The sequence below is a fragment of the Xenopus tropicalis genome, chromosome 2 (genome assembly GCF_000004195.4).
Source record: "Xenopus tropicalis strain Nigerian chromosome 2, UCB_Xtro_10.0, whole genome shotgun sequence".
NCBI classification, from domain to species: Eukaryota; Metazoa; Chordata; class Amphibia; order Anura; family Pipidae; genus Xenopus; species Xenopus tropicalis.
In genome coordinates, this window is record NC_030678.2 from 149,115,932 (window position 1) to 149,131,820 (window position 15,889).

The 15,889-nt window shown below is 41.5% G+C and overlaps 1 protein-coding gene across 1 annotated transcript; it reads left to right on the plus strand.

Annotated features, from left to right (window-relative positions):
* Positions 1-177: 177 nt before the first annotated feature.
* cdadc1 (cytidine and dCMP deaminase domain containing 1) lies at positions 178-14,640 on the plus strand. The gene is made up of 9 exons (XM_002935734.5): positions 178-374; positions 2,350-2,453; positions 3,194-3,371; positions 3,952-4,530; positions 6,123-6,172; positions 9,532-9,707; positions 12,776-12,965; positions 13,727-13,787; positions 13,873-14,640. Exons 1-9 carry the CDS (start codon positions 308-310, stop codon positions 13,881-13,883), a joined length of 1,416 nt encoding a protein of 471 aa, XP_002935780.1. The 5' UTR covers positions 178-307; the 3' UTR covers positions 13,884-14,640.
* The last annotated feature ends 1,249 nt before the right edge of the window (positions 14,641-15,889 follow it).

Below are 15,889 nucleotides of genomic sequence, written 5' to 3' on the forward strand. Positions count from 1 at the left end.
GTTGCTTTCAAATCATCAGGCTGAAGAGGCACATAGTTCCAACTCCCACCTGTGTCACTAACTGCTGTATCAGGGGAGTGCTCACTAACATGCGCAATCATAGCCGTGTGATAAGGCCGTTACTATGGTAACCACTGTTGTTGCCGTTTACCGGCGTGCGAAGGTGCGTCATAAAGGCGCAGCCTCTCCTATTGGCCGGCAACGTCAGAGATGTGCGCCCAGAGACTCTCTCGGTCTGGGAATGAGGAACTCACTGTAGGATGGGAGATGCGGATCTGTAAAGGAAAGGAGCCCCCTCGGATCGCTAATGCAGAGAAGCCAGGGCAGCTTGGAGACCCGGAGCTCCACCGGCACCCAGACTGACAGCATGCAGGGTAAGGCGCTCACTGACATTGTAGTTAAGGGACACACCGGTACAATGATGGCAGCGCCTACACACATATCCAATGGCTGGAAGGGAGAGCCCGTGTGTGTAACACTATACTTGATTGGCTGAATCTGTGTGACTGACAGGGACAGGTTATTGTACAAGGGATATGAGTGACACACCTCTGGCTGACAGAAAGAGACTGACACTTTGTTCAGCTCTGATCCATTTCAGTTTTGTTCCACAAGTACCTACAACATCACAACTAGTGGCCAAGGGAAAACTGAATGGCAGTGATTATTGATGGGACCCTCTCCCCTAGCCTGGGGATCTGCCGCAAAGCAAAACCTTCCCTGCAACTGGCTGTGTGATTGCACCCAAGTGTGGGGGTGGGGCTGCTAACTAAGGGGGTGTTGCTGAAGCCCCAGGTTCATTCATCCAATCGTATTGAAGCATTTCAGCTGTGGAGTTTCACTGTCCCCTACAGAAAAGGCCCTTATCCGAGTCACATTGTACTGGTATTGGACCTGGGGATTTTCCAGATAAGGGATCTTTCTGTCATTTGGATCTCTATACTTAAAGTCTACTAAAAAATCATCTAAACATAAAAATAATTGAATAGGATTGTTCTGCTATCAATAAGGAATAATTGTAACTTAGTAGTGATCGAGTTCAAGTAACAGAGAAAAAGGAAATCATTTTTAAAAATGTCAGTTATTAGATTAAAGGAGACATTTTATATAAAGTTCATATTCGGTTATAATATTCATCCTCCCTCAAAATGGGAAATGATGCAGAAAGAAAGATGTTTTGAAAACAGCCATTATATGAGAGCTGCATACACAACCTCTCTAATCAGAAGCCAGAGCCAAATGAGACATGGGAGTGTCCTTCAGTCTCCCACAGGAAGTGGTCACAGCACTGACTGACAGGCTTTACTGAACAGCAGCAGGGAAACTCCTCCCTCCTTCTGTGTCTCTCTGCTTGCGCTGCAGCCAGGGGCGGGGGGGGGGGAGAGGAGCAAGTAGAGCAGGAACAGACTGCCTGTGATATCGCAAAGCCCCGCCCACCCTATTCATATTCACTGCACTTTAAGTAGCTGAGGATGCCTTACCCAAGTCTATCAGGGGGGGGCAGTGTCCCCAGGCACATACTGAAGAGTCTAAACCAGAAGATGGCATAAGGTCTGGGCAGAGCAAAGTTATGGACATATTTGAACCCAAAGGTATTAAAATAAAAGCACTTCTATTTTACATTATTTTATATGATTTGGTGCATTGTAAAAATGTATAGTATATATATCCCCTTTAAAATATACGCCAAGAGGTTTTCCAGGTTGCCTTCAGGAGGAAGCTTCACGCAACTTCAGAAAACCAAAGCGATTTGTCGGCCTTTCCACTGGCAATTGCCTTTGTTGCTGGGGGAAAGGGATTTCGGAGAGATTAGTCACCTGGGGTAGCAGAGACCTATTGCCAATCTCTCTGTGGGACATTAGCCTAAAGGGACAGTATTATATTTTGGCTATTGTTTTTATTCTACCTTTTTTTTTTTTTTTTTTGCCATTATAAAGCACTTATTTGAAATCTGAGCTATTGTCGCTGATCTCTCCTACCTTTATAAAAGCAGCAGCTTTTGAACATCTCACTATTGGGGGCTTCTCAAAGGACTGGTAACTACTTTTATCAGATCAGATGTTCTGTGGGACAAGAAGTGCTAAAGTGAAACTGGCTTCATATTTTTGATTAGCATAAAAAATAACAGAAACCATAGATATTTTTTCATTAAAATAATGGGCAAAAAGTATTTTCGACACAAGCCGTATTCATTCAGCTCATGCTGATAAGGGAAGTGCAGTGTTGTATAGAGTTGATATGATTAGGCGTGAATGCTGAAGTCAGTGAGGCTGGGATATGGCTGAGATATGGGGTGAGTGTTTCATTCATTATTTACTTGCCATTTTTATCCATTTCTCTTTTTTCTAGGCCAGGTTCCAAGACTTTCAAAAGTCAATTTATTCACACTAATGAGCCTCTGGATGGAGATGTTCCCTTCTGACAAACTTGACCGAGCCAAAAAGAAAACCCAGGTGATGTTTGGCCTGGCTGTTTTGAAGTGGAACTGTGCTAACATCAATAGATTGCATTTGTTGCTGACTAAAGCTGGGGAACTTTGGTTTATGTTTTGTGATGATTTGGCCAATAGAGGCGCCATTTTATTGTCTGTGCATTTTTTTACGCATTATATGGTTTCTTATTATATACATACCTGTACTGGAAAATATATGTAATGCTAGCCATTTATGAGCTTTTCGTGGGTACTTATTGCTTTTAAAAAGGAGACAAAAGAGTCGGGCTGTGCTAAATTTGTGGGAGACCAGCAGGAGAGTAAAATTTTGATACAAATTATCTAGTAAAAGTCTAAACCAAATCTAACGCAACTGGACTTGCTAAGTAATCATTAAAGACATTTCACTACTCATCCGAGCAGCTTCTTCAGTTCAACTGACTGGTATGGGAAGTCCTCAGCATAAATACTCTTCCACTAATCCAATCAAAATGGCACTTTGTAACCCTTCAGAAAGGTGACATCTGAAAATCACAGAGGTGTGAATGCTGTGGAGTATTACTATCAAACTAACTTTATAGTAATTATATAGGTCACCAAAAACTTCATAGAACAGACTGTCACCTGCTGTCAAGTCATGCTCCCAGTTCCCAAGCTCTTTTCATGTTTTGTTGGTATTCTTTGACCAGTATTTGTTTATATTTTCTCTTTTATTATTCTGTTGCACATCCTCCATGACAATGGTTTTCATCTTTATTGCAGACTAAAAAGACTGGCCTTGTTGTGGTTTCAAATATGAGGATCATTGGGCTTCACTGTTCCAGCGAGGATCTGCATGCAGGGCAAATTGCTGTTATTAAGCACGGTTCTAAACTCAAAGACTGTGATCTTTACTTCTCCAGAAAGCCTTGCTCAGTCTGTTTAAAAATGATTGTCAATGGTAAGATATGAAATACTGGGTGTTTATAATTATTACAGACATAAAATAATAGCAAACACCCAGTGGCAATGCCACCTCCTCTCTCTCCTGCTCTGTGCTTAGAACTATAGTGTCGGAGCGGGTCCAGAGGGGGGCCATATCATGATCTAGCAGAGCTTTTAGCTGCCCCTGGTAAGTGGACGCTCACTGCCGCGGGAGGTAAGGTTCTCACGTTGCCTTATGGCAGGAGCGGCCCTGGTACACACCATATAGAGCATGGATACACTCGTATAAGCTCAGTCATGCCCATGAATCATGGGGAAAAAAAATGATTAGTATCTGCTCCAAAGAGTAAAACCCATATTTTGCTGGGTACCATTACTTATTGCTATATTTTATTGTAGCTGTCACACTAACAGGAAATGTGCCAACACAACATTTAAAATAATAAATTAATAATTACAATCAACATAACAAAGTATTTCCCATAATATTCCATATTTGTCCTGTATGATATAACCGCTATAATTACCGCAGCTATTTGAGCAGAGGTTGTGTGTGTTGCTTAGTTACAGCTAACGTGTGTGATTTCTGTTTGCAGCCGGTGTAAATAGAATTTCCTACTGGCCGTCAGACCCTGAAATGAGTTTACAGCAGGAGTTCCTAGAGCACACCAGTAACGGGGATGCCAAGCTTGATGCCAAAGCCGTTGAAAGGCTGAAGTCAAACAGTCGCGCTCATGTCTGTGTCTTGCTGCAGCCGCTAGCGTGCTACATGGTACAGTTTGTAGAAGAAACATCCCTGAAATGTGATTTTATTCAGAAAATTGAAAAGAAACAGCCGCTTTTTAGCACAGGATTGTTTTATGAATACAGACAAGAAAAAATAAAGGAGTTTGAAACCCGCTTTTTAATTTCCAGTGAAGATACACACAAGGATATCCTAAGATTAATGGGGCTGGAAAATCTCTGCGAGAATCCATATTTTGTTAGTTTAAGGCAGAACATGAAAGAACTGGTTCTCATTTTAGCCACAGTGGCCTCTAGTGTTCCCAATTGCTGTGACTTTGGCTTCTACCTCAGTGACCCTCAGCCGAATAGTGAAGAGAGTCAGCAAAGCCTCAGTCAAGAAATGGCCCTACACTGTATCATTCAGGCACGGCTTCTGGCTTATCGAGGAGGTTAGTAACAATCTTACTGAGGGTAATTCCAATATATGGTTACTTTATTTTTTATTTTACACTGGTAGGTCTGGTAGACAAACTATAAAATTATTCGGTTGTGGTTTTCAGTCATATCCTATATTGTACACCACCACCGAATTTTACTTTCTGTCTTGCATATTATTGTAACTATCAGGTTTGTATTATATTATAGATGGAATCTGAGTACAAATCCCAACAGGACACAGACTGTGCCTTATTTCTTTTCAAAGCAGGGATGTTTTTTACAATGCAGCAAAAAATAAAACCAAAATAAATACTACTCAATAAGTAGCTGAGATGGCAATCTGATGGTGATGGTTTGGGGGAGGTTTTTGATCATGCTGCATTATGCCTTGTTATGTCTAGATTACCCCTCCCCATCATTCATTCGAATCCCTCCTAGGGCAATGTTACATGAGAGGCTGCTGATGTTTTGCTAAAGCTTTCCCCTTATACAAAAGTTTTTGCTTGTTCTACATTGTACAAAAATTGTACTCACCATGTATCGGCCTTTGGCTGAATTCAAACATTTTTTCCTGGAATGGTGAGTACGATTTTAGTAATTAATACCATCCAATAGGCAATTAACTAAAAACTGACAATTGGTCAAGCCTCAGAATATTCTGTTAAACACTGGGCTGTACATTTATTCTTCCACCACAAGATGGCATTGTAGACTAATAATCTAAAATTGCAGTTTCTGTATATATTATATATATAATTAAAAACATTTGAATTGCTTTTGTGCTTTCTTAGGGAACTGCAATAAAATACTCCTCCATCCTTTGTCCCACAGACCAGCATTTCAGCAACCATGTATGCCCATAGTATATTACTATGATAGCTTTTTTGGCTTCTGCTTTTTGACTGATTGACATATTTATATGTCACAATGACACGCAGCCAATCGTAATATGCATACATATTCCAAACACACCAATACCCACAAAATATGTCCTCACCATCTTCCACACCCAAACACACACACAATTTCATACATTAAAAACATGGTCTTCAGACCTCCTAGGCTGCAGTTAATAAGTGGGTACAGGTATTTATAAAGAATGCATTTTTCTCTTAGTAACAATCCTTTACTACTGATCCCTTCACTCATCGAACTTCTGCACCATCTCTTTGCAAATCAGCCCTAAATGTGTCTTTCACCAAAAGGTTCCATTTATTAAAAAAAATAGATTAATACATTTTTTAAATTGAGCAATGATGTGCCCCAATAATCAGGGCTTCTGCCAATCAAATTCTTATAGGATCTTGCTGTAGATGTGGTCCTTATTTCTCTATCCTTACTGGCCGATGTCCCTAGGAAAGCTGTTACATGCCATGTGGGTAACACAGCTTGAACTTGCATGGAAAGAGAGGCCAGTTTTACCTGCTTTCAACTGGAGGACCCCTGATTTTGTTGTGAACAAAGCTAATAGCTTAGGGGTATTCAAATATCCAACAGTGCAGTTAGCTTAGATGTGTTTGTATCACTTTAAAACTTTGCTTATAACTGTAAGAATTGTTTCCTAGGTAACACAAGTATTTTTATATATTTTTTTCTATTTTAGAGGATCACAAGACTGGCGTTGGTGCTGTCATATGGGCAGAACGTAAATTTGTAAGTACAAATGGCAGAAGTGGCAGAATACATTTCTCATTTTCGTGGCTGTAAAATGCTTTGTGCATTTGAGCGAGGATTGATAGTTGGTTGAATGAATGAATGAATGAACACTTGTGTGTTCTGTTCTTAATGATTGGTGGGAAACTTTGTATAGGGCAGTACTGGCAGAAACCCAACTTCCACCACTTGTAAGTAGCGTGGGCTTAAAGGGATTCTCTCATGATTTTTATTGTGTATTTTTATTTCTAAATTACACTGTTTACATAGCAAATAATTCACTCTACCATTTAAAATTCCATTCTTGAACCGACAAATGTAATTTTTTAGCTGTAATATTGGTGTGTAGGCGCCATCTCAGTGCATTGTGCCTGAGTCTGAGCTTTCAGAAGGAGCCAGCGCTAACAGGTGTTAGGTATCTTGCTACCTTCTCATTGTAAAAAATTAAATATAACTAAATCTGTTTGTGCTTTTGATTGATGTGGCTGTTTGGCCAGTAATTGATTTTGGGGAGAAAAAAGTGTCATCCTTGGGATATGAATGTAGGGAAAACTTACAAATGATTTTACAAACAATGCCATTAGTCTGTTAATAATGAAAAAAATTCAGTACACAAAGTCCATGTAATTTTAAAAGTGTTCATATGATTAGAAGGGAAAGACATACTGCTATTCCATAATATTTGGCCTCGAATTTAGGTTCAGTTACACAATCTTAAGGTGGCCATACAGATGGCAGATTTTACCTGCCTGCCTGTTTTTAGACAGATTTGGCAGTTCATTTGCCCGTGTATGGGGCATTCGAGATCTGTCCAGGCAGATGATGTTAGCTGTCGGATCGGGGATTACATCAGCTTGTTGATGTGGTCCTTGCTCCGAGGGCTTCTATACCCGTCGTTGTAATAACTTGGGGCCAAACGATTTAATTAGCCTATCACCCTGTAGGTAAGTATATCGGGAGAGGATCAGCTCCTTTGGTGACTTTGCCAAATGAGACCGCAGTTCTCCTCTCCTGTAAATTGCATGGATTATAGAAGCATCCCATAGAACTCATACATCTTACTTTATGCTAATTCAGTATAAGCCTGAATTTAAGTCCAGATTTTTTTTTTTTTCATTGAAATTCATGACAAATATTATTTTTTCTTTTAAGCCTCCCATTACATATTCAAATGTGCATTTTCATGATGGTTCATGGGATGCTCTATCTCAGTGCTGTCCAACTTCTGCGGTGCCAAGGGCCGGAATTTCTCTAGCATACATGGTGGAGGGCCGCTAATGGAAGCCAGTTTTGGCCACTCCCCTTTTTTGAACCACACCCACTTCAAACCACACCCATTTCATCACAATGGTGGTAGTGCAGCAAAAACCCAAATGCTTGGTCCTCACTGCGGTATATCAACAGTTATTCAAATATGAAAGAATTATATTAAGACACACCCTTAAATCCATATGCCTCCTCCTCCCCTGTGGATAGCACAGCAACCCCAGCAACATAATTACACACCTTAGGGACCATTTAATGGCTGTTTCCAACTACTAACAAACTCCCAGAACAAACCCCTGCCAGGTTCACCTCTCACAGGCAGCATAGGGCAAGCAGAGTATGGCACACACAGGCAGCACTCTGCCTCCCTTATGCTGTCTGTGTGTGCCATACTCTGCCTCCCTTATGCTGTCTGTGTGTGCCATACTCTGCTTGCCCTATACTGCCTATGTGCCATACTATGCCTACCCTATGCTGCCTGTGTGTTCCATACCCTCCCTACCCTATACTGCCTATGTGCCATACTTTGCCTACCCTATGCTGTCTGTGTGTGCCATACACACAGGCAGCATAGTCCAGGTGTGAACAGGGGAACAATGTGGATGATTACAGCCTGAGGTGTGAACACTGCAGGGGGTGAACAATGCAGAAACTAAAAGGTGTGAAAAACACAGGGGATTACATGTTTAAACAATACAGGGAGATTACAGCCTGAATCTGAGGTGTGAGCAATGCAGGGGGGGCAGTTAATCTCAGTACTGATACTATTTAAAGCTTACACAAATGTAAGCCATCAAAGCAGCCAGACAGGTGGGGGGCCACACAGAGGGGGATCGCGGGCCAGTTGGACAGCACTGCTCTATCTGAATAGTGCTTATTACAGGGGGATACCTTTGGTATCTCTGCACAGACAATGGTCAGGTTTAGGAGATTAAGTTGGTACTGCATGTTTACTTACTCCCAGTTCTGTTCAACCACGTCCCTGCTGGTTTTTTATAAGGGGCAGATAGAGCAGATAGCTGTGTAATATAAAGGTTGTGAGCAGGAGATAAGGACAAGAACCTTATTAATGTGATACTGACACTTCCAAACTAAACAACATTTGATTCCCGGCATAATATGCTTTCACACGCAAACTACTGTTTGTGCTTCTAAATGTTTGTTTTAAGGGTTTGCCCTAATGCTCACAATCTAATTGCACACAAGTTCCATTCTTTCTTAATCACACTGTGAATGCCGATACAGCGCTACGTGTTGGGCCTTGCGCTTGTTCCCTCCCAGGGGCCCCTCTGCAGCTGAGTAGGAAGGCAAACATAAAGTGATGATTAAGAGTAACGATTTAATATGTATGTATGTATAACTTTTATTTATAAAGCGCCACAAGGGTACGCAGCGCTGTACAATCTTACAGAATACAAAATAACACACAGGGAGGACAAGTGATATAATAAATACAATAAATAAGTATAAATACACAGGGAATAAGTGCCATGTGGTAGGAGACACAGTAGGAAGGAGTTTCCCTTTATGAAACACCCTATATTACATATATAGATATACACCAGAGAGAAGGATACAGTACAGAATGATAATGATACAGTTTAACTGATTTCCTGCCAAATACAGAGAGTGGCGTTCCTCTTCTTTCTTCCCCATCTGTCCTTCTATATCCGCCCCCCCCGGGCCTGCTCCCCTGTTCAGTCTTACCCCTCTTATCCCACTTCCTTCTTCTTTCTTTTCCTGTTATTTTCCCTTTTTACTTAGTTCCTTTTCAGCCCTTCCCTTTTTTTTGCCCTCGCCCTTTAGTCCATTTCTGTGTTCCCATTTATATTCACATTTTTCTGTGCTTTGCCCTTCTTTCCTTTCCTTTTGTCCTTCTCTCTACCTTTTACTCCCACAAACACATTTACAATAAGCATCACCGCTGTCTACATGGCAGTTGCTGAACTCCCAGCATTCTTTGAGCATCAAGCAGTACAATGTATATGTGTTCATTGGTTTAGCTGACACCTTCTGTGGGTAAGTGGAACCTTTCAATTTGTAGTTATATATATGCCTTAATTCCCACTATTTTGTTTTACTTCTCCTGATAGGGTGGAGTAGATTGTGATGGCACAGGTTCCCTCTACTTCCTTGGTTGTGGTTACAATGCCTTCCCTGTGGGCTCTGAATATGCTGACTTCCCTCATATGGATGACAAGCAGAAGGACCGTGAAATTCGGAAGTTTAGATATATTATTCATGCTGAGCAGAATGCAATAACTTTCAGGTAAAAAACAAATATATATAGATAGTTACAATTTAGTTGTGATACCCATATTGTACTAGGGCCGTATTTGCGCCAAAACATTCACAGACCAGTTTTCCTTCATTTTCCCACCTCTACTGACAGTTTTCAAAAAATGTAGTTAAAAAGTGTATGTATATATGTATGTATATCTTTATTTATATGTACAACCGCTTTGAGAGTTTGTGGTAGCCACAGTCATTTTTTTTTTATGCCAATATTTCTCCGCCATAACAAAAATGTCGGGGAAAAATGTTGATAGGTTAATTTGGCTTAAGTCTGTATAGAGAATTTTTTGTCAAACAAATAACATTTTCACAGTGCAATAATAACAATTGGATACGATGTATGCAACACTTTTTAACATTTTTCGGCATTATGACAAATCCATAAAACTGTAAGATACCTTTTGTGAGTTTGTTATGCTTATGACATTTTTGCAATTTGGCAACCAACACTTTATGAACTGTGTACTCACCGACACTTCTGTGAATTCCCCCCTAAAAGGGTGCAGACACACAGAGCTACTAGTAGCAGCTACTTGTCATGGCACCGCAGACCCCCCTCCCCCGAGCACACAATAATTAAACTTACATTCAGCGCGTCGGGGAAGGGAGATTGAATAAGAATCAAATTCTACCCCTCAGACTTTGTGTTATAATGTTCTATGGTTGGGTCTTGTGTGAGGCATTGTTGGGTAATATTTTGGCTCTTGCTCAGGCCTCCCTAGCACCATGCCTGTATTCTTTAAAGATTTACTTGACAAGTGACCACACATGAGGTATTTATGGGAATCATTCATCACCAGCTCTTTCCTGAGCCTTGCCAGCCTCTTATGCTTCTATCCTTGCCTCCTTATTTTGGGGGGCTTAATTTTGGAACTGAAGATGTTAAGCAGAAAACATACATGATATAAGAGTGGCCAGCCAGCCTTCTATGGGAAGTCTCTCATATAACCCACATAGGGCTTTATTGGGTCCAGCTGGAATAGCCATACAGGCACCTGCTTTCAGGTCAAACACTTCTCAAATAGATGTTGTCCCTAGTGGTCAGGGAAGCAGCCTTCAGTGGGGTGACCCACTGCGACTCGGGTTCAATTCCACCCTAGGTGCACCTTGTGACCTTGGACAAGTCACTTAACCCACATACCCATGTCCCGGCCAGGCAAGCTGCGCGGGCAGCTTGCGAGCCGTTTTGACTTTTTCAGTGGCTACATTTACCTTTCCCAACCAATCCTCTTTTTGCATTTTCAAGGGCAGCTAATGATTTATCATACCAGCTATGAAATTGTCTGCCTTAAATTTGGTTGATTGTCCCTGTCACAGCTAGTGGAACTGAGTCTATGGCAGCTGAAAGCAACTATCACAGGAAACATCACTTTCTATCCACTGGTAATAAGAAGTCACTGGAATTGGTTATTGTGGGGGGCTTAAGTTTTAGAACTAGAGATATTAAGCTGATAATGGCTGGACTGGCCGGGAGTTGACAGAAAAATGCAAGAGATTGTAAGGCAGCCGTTGGTTTAGAATTATTCTCATATTAAGTGTTCTTAGAGAGACAGCGTTATGGAACTGAACAGAGTGAAAAAAAAAAATTTCAGCTGTAAAGGACCAATGCCACCAATAAATGAATGATTTTTTCCCTGTTACCCTAACTGCTCCAAACGGCATTTTTACTTTTTTAAAAAATTGTTCATGGCTCTTACATACAAGTGTTTTTCCCTGCCTTTCCCTGTGCTGGATCTTTCATGTGTTTCAGCACAGGGAGAAATGCAGGCCTATATATCCTATTAGGAGCTTCCCTGTGCCACACAGAGTACAGCCTAACACAGCAAGTGGCATTCCACCTGCATTCCACAGTGACTACAGTCATATAGGAAATACAGGCCTGTGTTTCTTTTTGTGTTCCCCTGCGCTGAAACACACGCGAGATCCAGCGCAGGAAAACGCATGTAAAAAATGCTTGTCTGTATGAGTGGGGTTAGTGTCATTGCATAGAGATACGCGACATTTTTAGCCTCCCCAAACAAAAAAATCACCATCCGCCTATGTCTGTAATAATAAAACAGAACCTGTACTTGATCCCAACTAAGATATAATTAATCCTTATTGGCGGCTAAACAGTCCTATTGGGTTTATTTAATATTTTAATTCTGCTACTCTTCCCTGCCTTCCTTCCCAGCGTAACATTAGCCCGCCCAGCAGAGGCTACATGGAGCTGAAATTACTGAGGGAAAGCAATGCAGAGAGCTGGAGAAGGTGCTGCTTTACCTTATTAGTAAGATAAGCACACAGGGGTTCCCATAGTATCAGGGCATCTGCGCTTATGAATATGTCGTCACCATTGTGCATCTTCCCTAGTAACGATATGTGTCACTGGTCCATTTCACTGCATCTCCTCTACTAATGGTGACAGTAACATTAGTCCCTTTATTCCTATTCCCTGCTTTTCCCACATGTCTAGATGCTCTCTATTTCGATATACATTGATCTTTTTGTTCTTTTTTTCACATCCAATTACAAGGTTTATGTTACTGCAATTACTATGTTACCAATCAGACCCATAATGCTACTGTAATTACTGCAGCTGTTAACCATGAGAGATTAATAGCTTTCTCTTCTACTCTTGGTTAGTTCTGTTGTTTTTAAACACCAAGCGCTGTTTGGCCTACAATGTTTATTATTTTGCTTCTAACTGCATTTTAGCACAACAATAGAAAATTCGGATAAATAGATGGATGGATATCATGGGGGAATACAATAAGCTTGTTACTACAACCAAGTCATTTTTTGTTTAAGGCTAAAGTCCCCTATCAGTTGAGAAACCCCTGCTTTGCCTCTCTAGTGCCCCATGTTTGTATTCGGTGACAGCAATGCAATATTCCTTTCACTGCGCACCCAGCTCATTGCATTCCTGTCCTTTCACATGTAAAGAATGGCCAAATGAGCAGTTTTGTGGTGTAAATGTTTGCCATAAAGCTGCATGTAAGATATGGCATGATGGAGAGTTTGTGATTGATACATGAAGTTATCTTTTTCCATCACTTGTAGGTGCAATGAGATTAACCCAGAGGAGAAAACCATGATCTTTGTGACTAAGTGCCCTTGTGACGAGTGTGTTCCCTTGATTAAAGGGGCAGGAATCCAGCAGATATATGCAGGGGATGTGGATATTGGCAAAAAGAAAGCTGATATCTCATACATGAAGTTTGGGGCTCTTACAGGAGTGAGAAAATACACAGTAAGTATTGTAATGCCAGGCTTTACAGAGCCCATCTGTTTGAATTAAATGGCAGTGCCCCGCATCCCACGCAGAGCCAAAGGCTGCCAGGGCACCCGGGGGGTTGTATGAAGAGCTGGAGAAGGAAGCAGGTCTTATGTAACATTTTAAAAATAGTACATGGAAGAAGAAACATTTCCGACCCTGGTGACACTTTTTTTTTTTTCTTACTTCTGAATATTTGCAAACTGTTTACGTGATATTAGGAGATGTTGCTATGGTACCCCAGCCATAACCACTTCTGTCTGTGCAGCTGGCAACCCACTGAATGCTACTTCACCGTCATCTCAAATATAGGCCAAGTGAGCCGCCCCCATGGGCACCAGGAAATTAGTTGAAAGGGCAGAGATGAACAGAATCCTGGCAATTCAATTAGCTTGTTAATTAGAGGAGAACAAAGTCAGGGATGCACTGCCGGTGCCCATTATTCTTCATAAAGAGTGGGCTTTGTCTCGGCATAAATAATTTAGGTCAAAACTATTGTGTAATGCAGGGTGCTGTGTTCTGTATATCTGCGCATAACTACAGCTTGGGTCTAAATGAATCTACTGTACTGTTAGGAACCGGTGCTGCTGTTTCTATAGGCAATTAGTAACGCGTTTCATACAGGGACAAGCTCATGCTGAACAGTCTTGCCTGCCTAAAGCTTATTCAGATGGATCCAGCAGCTTTAATCTGTTAAGGCAGAACTGTTTAACATCTAATTTCTTTTTCTCCTGCAGTGGCAGCAACACCCACAGAGCTTACTATCAGCTAACCAGGCGGGTGATGGAACCAAAGAAAGTAAGAGTGCATTTGCCATACAGTGCTGAGACCTAGTAGCACCCAGTATCCCTGCCTTTGCTCATTTCAACACTTACTTCCGCAGATGGGGTCTGAACGAAGTCATCAGGAAGATCTAAACTGGAATCATGCAGAGGAGTTACCCAGAGGCCCCTGAATGACTAAGGGAGAGGGCAAGCTTCTATGTCCTACCAACAAAAGGAATCCGTTAACCAATAGGTTTTCTCAGATGTTTCAGGAGCAGAGTTTTAATTATTCAAATGTTAGAAATGAAGTTTTAAGAGAAATTATTTATTAGATATTTTTAATGACTATAATGTATGTAATTTTAAGGCTGTGTGAATCAGTTGGCATATTTGCACCAATTCTATGTATGCGCCGGGAGTTCTTTGGCAATATGCACACCAATCAGCAAAACACATTATTCTCAGGTTGCCTTGATCTTACCCACATATGAACCCTGCCGCTCAGTCTCGGTGACGTGCAATATACTGACCAGGAGTGGCTTAACCCGTGCTGTTGGCCAATGCTAATAATGAGTACTGAGTGGCACAGGATTTCTTGCATATCGCAAAGTGAAACATTTCACAACTAATAAGAAGCACAGTAACCCTCAGATGAATCTCCTGAGCAGTTCTGCAGTGTACATCTGTTCTTATGAGCAATCTTTATATCTCACAGATCCACAAGCTCTGCAGCGTTCAGCTGGGGTCTGTGTCCCTTTTAATTTAGATGTTTTTATTATTTTTACAGTCTGTACACTTTATATTTGCACAAATGAAAACTTCAGTTCTAGCGTTGTGCACTTGTGTATGGCCTGGAACTGGGTTTGGTGACATTTCACTGCACAGGTTACCTGTCTGTTGGTGCTTTTCCTTTAGTGTTGATTTAAAGCACAGCACAGTGCTGTGCTGCTATCAGGGTATGTGAGAGCTTACTCACAGAGCTGGACTGAACTAAGGGTATCACTAAGCCCACACTGCATACACAGTACTTTATATATTTAATAAGGGATACAGAAAGGGAGCTGGACAGGAATCGGGCACCAGTGGAATACAGCTCCAAGCACCCCCCCCCCCCCCCCGTGTGCTGTGCATTAGGGCAAATATCTATACAGCGATAATACTCTTATAATGTTGAGGCTGGGACTGGGGAACGGTTTTCCTTAATGGGAATGAGCTCAAAGTTAGAGTGAATGTGCAGAGCTAGACATGGCTGCTTAGTCTACCACTATGGCATTGTTAAGGGCAGACACTCATATCTTGTGTGTTAAATCCGGTGACTCAAGTGGTATCAGCTTAAACTATGAGAAGCATCTACACAGGGAATAATACTGCTGTGTGCACTATTGGCATTTATGATACAATTCAGTGTATGTAGGGTATCGGCCCTTAATACTAGTATTGGTACTTATCAGATAGCAGCATTATCCTGGATTGTCTGCATGCTAGTATTATCCACTTATTGCATGCATTCTGTACCTAAACTATCCAGAGAGGGATAAAGTGGGCTTATGTAATAACACTGGCAAAGGGTTTCCTCTCATCTTCATAAATCCCAGTCAGGGCAATCCAAACCCATTCAGATGCTTTTCACTATAACTCCCAGCATCTGTTTGTGGTTCTGAAACATTTGGAGGGCTGCAGGCTGCTCATCTCTTCATGGCAACCAGGCGGTAGTTAGTTTTGTCAGGCCTGCAGTGAGAGAAATAAAGCACTTGATTGGCTGCTGGACTAGGACAGGCTTGAACCACATAAACGTGCTCTGATCCGAGAAATACAAGTAGATCCATGTACTAAATGATTTCCTCGCCATTAAGAATGCAGCTTGTTCTTTAGAAAATGTTATATTGTGCTGTGGAAATAAAGCTGTGCATAATGAAAGCTGTGTGGGGGCCGTGTCATCCAGGGCTTGCTGCGTGTTATAACAAGTGACACATGTATGTATTGCCTGTACGTTACACAGTGCACCCAACTGTCACTTTTGGCCACTCCCACAGTAGAAAATGGCTTCTGTCAGTCTCCTGTCACTCATTTGGGCCCCCACCTTACAAATGGAGGAGGGGAATAACCGCTCTACCTTTTTCTTCTCACATGAATGGT